The sequence below is a fragment of the Abramis brama genome (assembly GCF_963993115.1).
Source record: "Abramis brama genome assembly, chromosome: 2".
Lineage (NCBI taxonomy): Eukaryota > Metazoa > Chordata > Actinopteri > Cypriniformes > Leuciscidae > Abramis > Abramis brama.
In genome coordinates, this window is record NC_139964.1 from 38,732,027 (window position 1) to 38,745,863 (window position 13,837).

The 13,837-nt window shown below is 39.3% G+C and overlaps 1 protein-coding gene across 2 annotated transcripts in view; it reads left to right on the forward strand.

Annotated features, from left to right (window-relative positions):
* Window positions 1–4,339, forward strand: part of nr3c2 (nuclear receptor subfamily 3, group C, member 2) — an 83,007-nt gene extending 78,668 nt beyond the window's left edge. Inside the window, exon 9 of one of the 2 annotated variants that reach the window (XM_084106871.1) lies at window positions 480–4,339. In XM_084106871.1, coding sequence (XP_083962997.1) covers window positions 480–635 — 156 coding nt within the window. In that variant the 3' untranslated portion in view covers window positions 636–4,339. The remainder of the gene's footprint in view (window positions 1–479) is intronic. The other variant, XM_084106872.1, reaches the window with a different exon arrangement.
* The last annotated feature ends 9,498 nt before the right edge of the window (window positions 4,340–13,837 follow it).

Genomic DNA, 13,837 nt, shown 5'->3' on the forward strand with positions numbered 1-13,837 from the left:
CACATATTTATTTTAATATTAATATTACAGATTATTAAAGAGTTATGGCAAGTGTGCATTCAAATGAAAAACTGCCATCCTTCATGTTGCCACTGAGAGATGAGAGCCGCAGTTCATTTCTGAGAGCTGTTCATTTCTAATCACTTTCTGCGTTGCTGCCAGCTCAACATTTTGTAATAGCGCACAAAAGTACTGGAAAAGACGTTTTGAGTTGCACTTGAGGGCGAAGAACACTTGACAGCAGTGTTGATTTATTAATTTGTAAGATGAAGAGAAACAAGTTCTGCCTAAAAGCGCTTTGGTCAGTTAGACGGAGCATCCATAAATGAGCTCAGCCGCTATACTGTCTTTTCTTTTCTAATACATCAATACATGTTTACCCAGACTCATGTTTCACCAGAGCATTGATGATAAGCACTGTCATCTTGAATTAAATATGACAGTTCCCTTTGACTGAAGTGTCCTCTCTCTCTTTACAGCTTGTGGGGAGCCTGTTGGACTTTTGTTTCTACACTTTCCGTGAATCCCAGGCTCTAAAAGTAGAGTTTCCCGAGATGTTGGTGGAAATTATCAGTGACCAGATACCAAAGGTGGAGTCAGGCCTAACAAACACCCTCTACTTTCACAAGAAATGACTGAAAGCTTGCAAAAGGAGGGAAAAATGAAGGATCAAATGAGAGGAAAAACAGAGGACTCCCAGCCCTCAGAGAGCGAAAAAGAGCAAGCCCGCTATGCACAAAAGCAAGGCGTAACGTGAGGCTTGGTTTAAAGCCATATAAGGCTTGCGTAGTGAGGGAAGGCAAAGAGTGATCTCTGTACCCGGCCAACAGAGAAGAACTCATATTTCATGTGACTGAGCGTTTCTTACCCCCAAAGACAATGCTGACAATGTTCTATATGGATATGAAGCCATATTCTTTGGTAAAGCTATAGTGCACAGTCACATGTGAATACATCACACACACACACACAGTAATATGGGCCCACATACTAGACATATCCTTGACTCCCAGACCTGTCAATCTGCCAGTAAATGCCATTGCATTCTTATATAACTCTCAAATTTCAAGATTCAGTAACAAAACTGCTCGTTATAGCTGGTTAAGACAAAATTATCTCCACAACCGTATCACTTTCAAGAAACAGAAGATTAAATTGGGGTGTTTGCAAAGACGAAATGAGAAAGGACATAATCAAGGGCTACAATACATTAAATTAAGCTGAATTGTGACTAATTGGTGCATAAAAGTTATTGTAGAAAGAATCAAATCTAAATTTATCTGCAAAAATGGCATCAATGTATATTTTGATGACTTGAAGCGTTTACATGGAGAGACCTGGCCACGCTGATGGAGTGCTGTGGTGGCCCGATAATTGATAAGCTGAAAAATGGCAGCTCGACAAAAATGCTATTGGATAGGAGATTTTTTTTTTTTTTTACATTTGCAATACAGCAAATATTATAGCTCATCTTGTAAAAAAAATTACGATCACGCAGACACACATGCCACATTTTGTGTGCGAGCTAGGACTGTAGCAAATTTAGTAAATTGTACCTAAGCTGTTACTAAACCAGCTCCCTTTTGACGTTAAGGAAAACGCAGTACTAACTTACAGTTCCAGAGGAGAAAAGCATTTTATACGATTGTAAAGTTTTTTTGTTTCAAAGAATCAATCCAGCTAGAAGCCATTTTCTAACAAGGTGCTTCTGTTTTCTTAACGTAAAAAGTAGACGATTTTCAGTAGCAGCACATGTACAGTTAGATACAGTATGTGATTAATCAGCTTTTTTGAAGCATACAGCTTTCATATTAGTAAACAACAATAACAGTAACCTGCTCATAAACACAATATATGTGTATCTTATGATTATAATTGTGGCTTGTAGGCATATTTTTCAAACGTTGTACATAGGAAGTTTCTGATTTAAACCACCTTGCAATTAAAACCTGGCTATTTTTGGAAAATACCAGTCGACTTGAGAGTACTTGAGTGAATTATATCTAAAAAAGGAATTTGGACCACTGTTTCATGTTTCATAACCCCACTGTGCTACTGATGGAATCAAAAGAGGTACTGCTTGTTCTGAAATGCTGTGAGTCTGAGGACAATGAAGGTTTGTGTGCGTTTTGTGCATTTGTGTGTGTGTGTATTTGTTTTTCAGTTTCTCTCAAATTCCCTAAATCCACAAGAAAGCTTCATTTTTGAGAGGGCATTGTTGGTTTTCTCTGTGATAGGATTAGTATGATGCTATTGGCTGATTTTGATTTGCACAGACACAATAATGTGATAATTGGTATATTTGATGTTCTGCTATTGTGTTGGTTATGTAATGTGCTTTGGGTGGGGGGTGGGGGTCAGTATGGAAGGTTTGTGAACTGGAAAGGTCCAATAACTTTTGATGTTTGCTTTTGTGATGTAGCTGGTTGGTGGTAAGCGACTGTTGGAGGACAAAAATCATAATTATAATAGTTCAAAAAGAACAAATCAATCAATCTGTGGTACCCGGGCAAACCCTATTTTCACCGACCTGTCAATACACTGTATGTTGAAAGTTTTTTATGGACCTCAAACTAGATGTTGCAAAGGTATTTACAGTAGTCCCCCCCAACCCCAACCCCAACCAACCTTTCCCTTTTTTAAATACACAGATATATAAATATAAAAGAATAGATGTTAAAAGGCTCATAGGATGTGAAGTATTTTTGAGAGATTCTATTTTGCTGGACACAATATATTAGTAATTTGTCTAAAAAGAGTATATGAGATCTTTTATAAAGTGAAATGTTTATGCATGCTTTTTGAAAAGATGTTTACAGTGTATTTAAGAAGGGAAACTTGTGCCTTTTTTCTCACAAAAGTTACCATTTTACAGTATCTATTGTAAATAAATCAGAGAATTATTATGTTGAGTTGTATGGAACATTTCTATATTAAATATTTGTCGGCCATCGGGATGTCACACATTTCCCCCTTAACAGTTACTGACTGACCGTAGTCAGTCAGAATCCAGAGCAAGACCCAGAGAGCATGATGGATACACATTTTTATTTTTATTTTTCACATCATTTATTTACTTTTCACAGCAAGAGAGACTTGTTTACTCCCTGAATGTCACTAACTTTAAACTTGTCATTTTGGTCTGTAGTAATGTGAACTAATTGTATGTTTTTGTGTTTTTTTTTTTTTTTTACCCATCGCTTCGCATACAAATCTAAAAAACAAACAAAACAAAAAAACAAACAAAAAAACAAACAAACAAAAAAACACAACACAGTGCTCACTTCAGAGGTTAGCTAGATTATGCGGAAAGGAAAAGTACTTGTGGTTGCCAAAAAATGTTTTTCCCAGAATTTTTAAAGTAAATATATACAGAAAAATCAAACCAAGCAAGAAAACATTGAAAATTAACTCTTTAGTTTTGCACTGTTAGAAAATATTTTTTTTTTCATCTGTGTTTCACAAGTCATTGATGTCTTGTGAACTAGCAATGCTCTATATTATCATTATTTAAACAGTATATGAAAAATATATGGAATTTTTAAAAAAAAGTATACAAAAAAATTCAACATTTATGTAAGGAAAACCTAAAGACAGAACTAGGGCAGGGAGCACAACTGAACCTGAACAGCCTGACATTAATTCAGATGTCTATCAGTAACTTAAAGAGAATATAGAATGCCATGCTTGTTGCAGCATGTTTGCAATTTGCGTTACTCCATCACCAAATGATGAAGCTTGAAATACTAAAAGTTAGTGTGGATCCACTGGATGCTTTTGGGTTGCTTGTTACTTCAGCTTTGACAGTCTACATAAGACATTTTAGATGTGTTTTTGGGGAGTCTAACATGTAAAACTATGCATTTGTACAAATCACATTACCACCAAGCAGCACCTTTGTGCAAAATAAGGGCAAAGCATGGTCAAGGTAACCAATATGTTGAAACAGAATAAAATGCAGCTTACTAGTGAAAACCCACAGATCTCATTTTGTGTTTGAACATTAACACTCATGTGTTAATGGATTTTGACTTTTCTGTTTTTTGTTTTTTTTTGTTGGGATAAACCTGAATCTGTGTGCTATACATTTGTTTGAAGTGACAAAGCCATATCTCTTTTGTGACAAAAGAGCATTTCCTGTTCATATTTTGATTTTTCCCTTTTTTAAATCAGTGCTTTGTACAATATTTGTTAGCAAATCTCCTCAGTACAGAAATATTCAACGTGAGCAAAAGACAGATGCAATTAGTTCCTCTAAACTGTATATCTTGTTGCAAATTTTGCCATAACTGTGTTTGCAGAAACATCAAGGGATTCCAATAAACCTGCTAACAATTAATTTCTGTGCTCTCTTTCTTTCAGGAATTGGTGTTAATTCTACTGTAAATTTCAGTGTATGTATAACTACTCTAATATATTCGATTTCGGCTTTAGAATATCTGCTAATGTTCATCAAGTAAGTTAAGTATTTCAAGTGCATTAGCAAGTGTATTTGAGTTTTTATATATATATATATATATATATGAATTTAAGTCTAAGTTCTACGCAGTCTGGTCATCTGTTCAGGATTAACTTAAGGGCAATTTGCAAAGTTTATACTTTTGCATTTCTTTTGTGATATTTTTTTTTAACTGCAACTCCGGCGAAAATTTCAGACACAATTGATCTTGTTAGAAAGTACTTTTCCAGTAGCCACTCACTAACTTCCACTGATTCTCAAACAACTACTGTATGTAAATGACGATACAAATCTGCCAAAAGAATTGGCTTGTGGAGCACTAACTTATTGTGAAGTGTTTTACACATAGGTTCAGTCTGATAATATAAGAAAGAGTTTGAGCACTCCAATGTACAGGTATATACCCAAAAAGACTGAAAAAGTGGACTATTTACAAAAGGTCAATATGTGAAATGTTGTAATTGTTGTCAGGCGTTTTTCTGAAACAGACAGAAAGTTTTTTGGAGTTTCAAACTTACTCTTGTTGACAAACTTTTTACATGGCATCTACCCCTCATGGAGCTGTGAAAGAAGTAGAGGTGTTTGCAGGTCCAGTCATGAAAGCTTACAACATCAGAATGTTGTCATGACCCTGTAGTGACAGTACTGAAAAAAAAAAAAAGAAAAGAAAAAAAAAAACGGTGAAAAGATTACAGCAGAAAAATCAAAGTAAAAAGCCCATTGCTCCTGTTGCCTCCTTACCTGTGTAGACTTCCAGAAATTGTCCCGGTATATATATATATATATATATATATATATATATATATATATATATATATATATATATATATATAAGCAGACTACGTCCAGTGATGCGAATGAATATTACTCCTACCACTGTGGAGAAAGTGGACACCTCGCTGCTAAAATGCAGAAATTCTGAAAATCAAGCCAAAGTCATTCGAAGATTAATCCAGATACTAAAAAAAGCAAAAGGTAGAGACTTGCTTTTACCTGAGCCAAAGGCCAGCACAACTGACTCTTCAGTCAAGAGGAGTGCAGTAGACATACAAAAACAAAGGCAACTTCCAGAAGGGTTGGTTGGCACAATGTCTGTTGTCCAGCTGAAAGTCAACAGACAGGCATGTGATGTCTTACTAGACAGTGGCTCGCAAGTAACCATCATCTTCGAAGCCTGGTACAAATAGTATCTGACAGAAGTTTCCATTTACCCCATCTCCGTATTAGCCATTTGGGGCTTCCAGTTATGTGATGGTAGACGTTGAATTCCCTGCCAAAATCACAGGGGCTCAGGAAACACTTTCAGTCTTAGCCTTGATCTATCCATGACCATGTAGCCCAGACCAAAAAACAGTTATTTTGGATACCAATACTAACCTTTTCAAACGTTTATGTAGTAACTGAGAGCGAATCAAACAGAAATGACTCCTTCATACTGTAAAAAAGAGCCAAATTCCAAATCAACACTCAGGACCCTAAATCAGATGATTTGTCAATTGGGCACCATTCAGTTTCGAAACTAACTGACTCTTCTACATATAAGACAGAGAACACATGTAAAAGATAATCCCAACTAGAGAACGGACACTTAAGATGTCAACTTTAACAAGACAGATTGTTTCAGAGATGGCACATCTTGATTCACATTCAATTCAGTTCACACTTATTTATATAGCACTTTTCACAAAACATATCTTTTCAAAATAGCTTTACAGAAAATGCATGTATCTACATTACAATTTAGAGTTATCTGTTATCAGAGGTGACTGTGTCCATGTAATGTCTTTCAGCAATGTACATTGCACAGTTAGCTAACAATGTATTACATTTTAGGCAGAAACAATCGTCCTTAGCCTTGTTTTACCCCAAAGACAGAGATCAAAAACAGACTGTCTTTTCAACGACCTGTTTGACCTGAGCTCTTAAACACAGGATTTAAATCTCTTAAAAACCACAGAGACTGCCTTCACATATCAAAATGCATCAGATCATTCCAAAACAATGCTAGACGGACTTACATTTTACATTCATGCATTTGGCAGACGCTTCTATCCAAAGCAACTTGCATTGCATTTCAAGGTACACATTTGCATTTTTATCAGTTCTTGCTTTCCCTGGGAATCGAACCCATGATCTTATCGTTGCAAACACCAACACTCTACTGTTTGAGCTACAGGAAAGCTTGTACTTGTGGTTGGTTGATTGGTTGAATGGTTGATTGGAAGTGTGTCTTGTTTACTACTGTATGTGCGTGATTGATTTCTCATTTCTCAAATTATTGTATGAATCAAATCTGTGTAAAATGTATTGTACTTGGTGTATTATAGATGTATTCATGTCTGAATTGTACTCTGCTAGAGCAGGAAAGTTAAGAGGTGTAACCATGTAATGTGAGGGGAGGAGAAACAGTAACACCCTGAACTAAAGACAATGTCTAATTGGTCAGAACTCCTCCGAAGGGTTGGACAAACTCCTCTGTATAAGACGAGAAGATGAGATGATGAGAAAGAGTTGAGATCAGACCTGAAAATGGGTTAAGACCGAACAGCTGCATGCAAGTCATCTAACTACTTTCGTCTCATTTACTTTTCCTTCTTTTCCTTAGTTTCTTTTCTTTTCCGTTTAGAGTCTTGTTTTCTAAGATAGGTTTTTGCCGCAAAGCTTCAGTCAATGACTTTACAGTTTTGCTAGCCTCAAATTTCAAACTTCAGCCATGAGACATTTATCCACCGACACTCCCGAACGCGATTGGCTTCCCCAGACGTCACTCCAGACATGACGAGACAGCTAGCGAATCAAAGACAACAACAAAAGCAAGTACGCCTCCAGATTCTAGCTGAACTTGTGCATTGATATAAAATGTAATAACCCCGCCTAAGAAACAATAGAAGGGTTAAATTAATTTTTGATGGTTCGTTCAGGTCAGGTCTTATAAAGTGCATATATTGCTAGAAAATTTCATCATCTCACTCTCTTAAAAATTATTCTTTCTTAAAATTCATTCTTGTGTTATGTGCTTACAAATTGAATGTCTTAAACTGCTGATCTTGTAACCATGCTAATAAGAGTGTTACTACAGCTCATGGTAGTGCCACATTCTGAAATGGATGTCAACCATTTCCTGCTACTGATGCATAATTAATCTTTGAAGGACACAGTGATTCCGGTAGGAACAGTGGTTGGTCACTTATATCCAACAGTTCCGTTATCCCTAGCCTCAAAGATGAGAGATTGATACAAAACCAAAATTAACTTTGGAGACTCTTCTATTCCTGAGGCATGGAAACAGAGACTTAAGAAGGCATTGTCGGAAAGAGCTTCTGCGTTCTCTCTACACAAGTGGGACGTGGGTTTGGTGGTATATAGTGGAACACTATATTCAGCTATCTGATTCTAGGCCCTTTCATGAGCATTCCAAGCGTTTGGCTCCCACAGATATTGATGATGTTCGAAGATGCATTCAGGAGATTATGAAAGTCAGCATCATCAAGGAATCACAAAGCCCCTACACCTCCCCTATTGTAATAGCCTGGAAAAAAAAGGGAAGTGTAAGAATGTGCACAGACTACCGCACACTTAATGCTCAAACAGTGCCTGACCAGTATACTACTCCCCACATTGACGATGCATTGGACTGTTTGTCAGGGAGTAGATGGTCTTCCGTCCTTGACCTCTGAAGTGGCAATTACCAAATAGCTCTGTCTGAAGAGGATAATGAAAAAAAAAAGTCTTTATATGCCCTTTAGGATTCTATTAGTTTGAGTGTATGCCACAGGACATTACTGGGGTCCCTGTGACTTTCCAGTGCTTGATGGAAAAAGCTGTTGGTGATATGAGCCTGCTTCAGGTCCTTGTCTGCCTGGATAACCTGATTGTCTTTGGAAAGTCGTTGGAAGAGCACGGGGAAAAACTTCTATAGGTCCTGGACAGATTCGAATAATTGGGGCTAAAAGTGTCATTGGACAAGTGTAAAATCTGCCAGACCAAAGTAAAGTATGGACATATAATATCTGCTGAAGGCATTGCAACAGACCCTGACAAGGTCAAGGCAATGAGCGCCTGGCCACAGCCTTCGGACCTTAAGACCTTGAGATCTTTTCTTGGCTTCTGTGGGTATTACCGTAGGTTCAAACCCAACTACGCTGCATTTGTCCAACCTCTTACTGAGCTCACAAAGGGTTATGAACCTACCCAGCAAGGTAAAAAGTTGGACAAAGATAAATCCAAAACCTACTGTACCTGAAACAGTCTGAGCCCTTCGGAGACAGATGAAACCAGTCATGCACGGTTGCCTTTCAGCAGATCATTCAAGAGTCTCACTAAAACCCCAGTCCTAGCTTTTGCAGACCCCAACAAATCCTACATCTTGCATGTAGATGCCCGTCTAAAAGGGCTATGGTGCTGTATTATATCAGGAGCATTCTTCCAGTAGAAAATGAAGCAATTCAGGGGGGGGGGGGGGGGGGGGGGATCAATAGATCAATTCCACGATTACCTATAAGGAGACAAATTCACCACACATAGTGATAATAATTCACTTACATACATTTTTATCACTCAGTGCCACTGGACATCATTGGCTGGCTGCCTTATCCACCTACGATTTTGATGTGCTGTACTGACCAGGCAAGAACAATACTGATGCAGATTTGCTGTCCCGAAATCTGGTACAAGAGGAGAACACAGTTCTTTGGTGGGTTGGCAAAGCATGTCTGAGACCAAAGGTCCATATGCCACTGAGTTCATATTGACCTAAAGCTCAACAAATCACCTAGGTATGTGGAACAACAAGGAGCCTCACCTGAGTGCATTCCTAATGTGTATGCTTTCCCCGTTCAACTGAAATGTGACTTGGAGCAGAAATCCATGGCCGAGTTGGCAAAAGCCCAAAAGAATGATGTTGTCTTGAGGAAAGTAATTGAGGGAAGCGTTGAAGCAAGGGACATGGGCTACCAATGTGAAAGTGAATTCTGATTTGTGGCTTATGAAACGTGAGGAGAATAGGCTTATAATGAAAGGTTTGCTTTAGTGAAACAGTAAAACCCAGCTCATCCTGTCTATGGGACTCACAATAACATGGGTCTTCTGGCCTTAGAAAGAACCACAGATCTCTGGTAGTAGATTCTACTGGGCCAAAATGGCTTGTGAGGTTAAACAATACATCAAGAATTGTGGGGAGTGCAGTAGAGCCCTGCATTTCAGCCCAAGCCCGACGGGGCCCGCCTTATTTACGTCCCTAGGGCTGGGCTTTTGGACATTGAACCTTACACACTCAGACTCTGAGGATTCTGTCAACTCAGGTAAGTGGTTTTGGGGTTTGTTTTGTCAAGTTTTAATGTTTTCTTGCCTTTTCAGGTGATGCATCACCGGGACACTCCAGCATTCTCACTGACTGTCCAATGGGTAAGAGGTGATCACAATAGATGGTTTTGACTCCTCCTTTACCATGTTTAGGTTTTACCTTATACACTGGTAAGTTGGGCATTTTGTCAACCACAACATATGGCACAGAACTCCATCGACTCTGAAGTTTGCATTTTCTCTCTCAGTCCCAGATTACACCATCACCATTCTCGAAGATCTGGAATCTCAGTAGCAGTGAGCGTGCCTTCAGTGCAGTTTTATACCTAGTTACTTCATGCATTTTCTAGGTGTAAAAGGCCCTGGATTGAAACCTTCCACTGTGGATGCTGTGCTTTTTCTCTCACAATGATCGGTAAGAGACTGTTCTTCTGTTAGGAGGCTGTCTCGTTTTGGATTGGACTTTTTTCATTAGTCTAACTGTTGGAAACTCTTTGAAATAAGAATGGCCATGTGCTGTGGTGAAGCTTTGATTTTAGCCCTTTTCATTTCCGAGTGCCGTTGTAAAAATCAGAGCAGCCTGCCTCAGCTTATCAAAAATCCCTTTTTTACTGTGGTGGTGATAAACGTTTAAACTAACATTTTACAAACAAAAAATGCTCCAAACATTTTTTCTAAATTGACCTAATAAAGAAACGAAAAGAAATATAACTACTTTGCCATTAAAAACAAAACAACTATTTGAATGGCTGCAACAGTATAGGCTGTGTAATGGGGGAGGATAAAAAACAAAACAAAACATGGGCTCCAGTCAATTCTGATAAGCTGTCAGACAAGGGCCAGGCTTGGGCCTGAACATCTCTGTCAGGGCTCTGTCACTTCGGTCTAGTTTATTCTTGGTTTTGTGACAGAGCCCTGACTCTACTGTATTGTCTTGTCTTGTGTGAGCTCTTCTGTCCATGTGAGCTGTTTTGTGTGCGGAGCGTGGTGTTCTGATCCCGGCACCTCAGTCTAGTTTGGTTTTGGTTTTGTGCCGGGATTATATCTTTTTTTTTGCCGGGAATATTTGCTCGTTCACGTGCGCCTTTGTATTGTTGTGTGAGCATGCGGTTTCGAGTTCGCTAGGGCAGTACGCTCTTCTGTCCGCGTGTGTTGTTGTGCTTTGTGTAGCACGCGATTCATGTTTACATCGGCCTCATGCTTTCTTGTTATAGTTTGTCTTGTGTTGTGTTGCACGCAGCTTGTGTTTTTCAAGATTTGAAGCCCGTGCAGGGCTTTAGAGTGCATTACTCGCAAAACACTAAGCAGCTCCTTTGCACCAAACTACCAGCAATGGATCGATGGATCTAATCTGCATAGATTTCCTCTAAGTTGAGCCTGACTCCAATGGAATAAGTAACATCTTGGTGGTCACGGACCAATTTTCTAGGTACGCCCAAGCAAGAATCCATTCCGATCAAGGGCATGACTGAGTCATTTAATAAACTAGCTCTTGCTACTCTTGAGGATCCGCAAATCACTTACCACTCCATACTGCATCATCCTCAAGGTGACGCTCAGCCCGAGAGGTTTAATCACACCTTGCTCTCAATGTTGGGAACCTTGGCAAGTGAGAAAATGCGTCAGTGGAGTCAGCATGCGGGGTATCTGGTATCACAAAATGTGATGCTACAAGGTACTCTCCCCATTACTTAATGTTCGGAAGGGAAGCAAGACTGCCTGTTGATGTTTTCAAATATCTGCTGATGGAACAGAGGGAAGGCAACATTCTCAGTATGTTGCCAACCTGAAAAGAGCTTATCAACTAGCCTCAAAAGCTTAGAACAAAGTGCACCAAAGAAACAAGAAAGTATTTGACAGAAGAGTGAAATTCCAGATCTTGGAGAATGGTGATAGAGTGTTGCTGAAGAATCTGGGACTGAGAGGGAAAATGCAAACTTCAGAGTCGATGGAGTTCTCGGCAATATGTTGTGGTTGACAAAACGCCCAACTTGCCAGTGTATAAGGTAAAACCTAGACATGGTAAAGGAGGAGTCAAGATCATTCATTGTGATCACCTCTTACCCATTGGACAGTCTGTGAGAATGCTGGAGAGGCAAGAAAACACAACTTAGACAAAACACACCCCAAAACCACTTCCTCAGAATTCTCAGAGTCTGAGTGTGTAAGGTTAAATGTGCCTTACCAGGCATACATGCACAAGTAGTTGAAAAGTAGAATGGCAAGGAAAAGATCTCCTTATGGCACTGCAGATGAGCTCACGGTACTGATCAGAAGAAAAGTGATCAGGTTGAGGAAGAGTTGATGGTGTCTTAGGGTTGACTAAGTTAACGGGAATGCTTTTCTGAGGAAATCACCGCGATCGATGGACAGACAATTTAGATTTTATGGTGACTTTAAAATGCTGACAACGTATTGTTCATTGCTAGTTGATGATGTCTAATGCATTATCTCATGTTAATTAATTTAACCTTATTTTTATGTTACTGTATTTTCTTATTTTCTTTCTGTATTATGTTACTGTGTTTTAAATATTTAGAGGTTAACTGTTGTGGATAACAGTAGAAAGACAGTGAATTAGATCATGGGATGCTGCAGACATCTGAGTGGGTGTTGAGTGAGTGGAAAGAAACAGCAGCAGTAGGAAGAAAAGGGAATGGATGAAGAAGAAAAAAATACCTGGATACAGTATGTGGCAAAGCCCAGTGGAAAACAGAGAGACAGAGAGAAAGAGAGAGAGAGAGAGAGAGAGAGAGAACACACACTAAAACAGGAGAATAAGTTTGAGTGACCAAATCATAATTCAAACATCTGTGGCAGATTTCAGTTTAGAAAATTATGTTTCTCCTGGGGAAGTGAGCATGAATGAGGCAGTAAGTAATTATGGTAATATGAGTAGGAAAACAGCAAGTCTCGTCGGTATTTACTGGTGCAGCAGTGATGGAAAAAATCCTCGGAAAACAGCACGAGAGAGCAAGATCTTCTGACAAAGAACATAAGCATTAACAATGTAACACCTCCACGTCCCCAGAGAGAAAATTCGCCATTAACCTCGTTAGAAGCCCGATCTAAAAAATGTGCTTGTTTGCCAGACTGTGAGAGTAGACAGTATTACTTTTGCTCTTTTGCGCAAATCCGCAGCCCACTCCAAATCTCTCACAGATTGCCAATAGCGCAAGCTGTGTAGTCCTGCCAGATAAACAGAATCTATTGGATCAGGCAGATTTCAGGGCTGTGGCTTCACACATGGCGGCTTCTGTGCCCCAGATTCTCTGCTCGCAGACATTCAATCCTTTTCAGTTTTGTTTTTCAATGTCCCACCTTCTTTGTCTCATTCATCCGAGATACAAAAACATAACAGTTTGCTTATATTTCATACATAGCTGCATCCAGGGCAGCATGATGTGACTATTCTTAAAGAGCACAAAGAAAGTGTAGTATCTTTTACGGTACAGTACAAAACACGGGGGAGGGAGGAGATGCTGGCCGCGAACCGAATGCGCCGGAGGAAACGACATGAAAACATTCAGAGTTTGGTGGATAATACCAAAGTACACAGCATCATCTACATCTGAGATCAGATGCAGTGCTGCATTGCGCTATCTCACTCTTTAAAGGCAGAGAGACAGCGGAGCAGGCAACGCGGTTCAAATAGTGATTTGGTCTCATGACCATGCACAAAAAAAATTAAAAAATATGGACAGATGGGTAACTTTGTGGTTAAACGGCATCCAAGAAAACAGAAGTGAAAGGGAGACACAGAAGGAGAAAAAAAGAAAAAAAAAAGCCAGAGGGTGATAAAGTGAGATGAAGCGGACAGGGATGGCAGGAGGGTGAGTTTGCCCATCTCATTAGCTCGGACTCATCTGATTATGTAAGCACCCGGCTCTTCGACACATCGCCTATTTTTAGCCCGCTCCCATGTCTAGTCCTATCATCTGCTCTATTAGTTATTGGATGTCTGTGACTCCGCCATGTCATGATAATTATGTAATACGTGGTACTCAAACACACCCATTCAGGGGCACACATCTCACAGCAGTCTGGAAGACATTTGCGCGCTAATGATGTGTACAG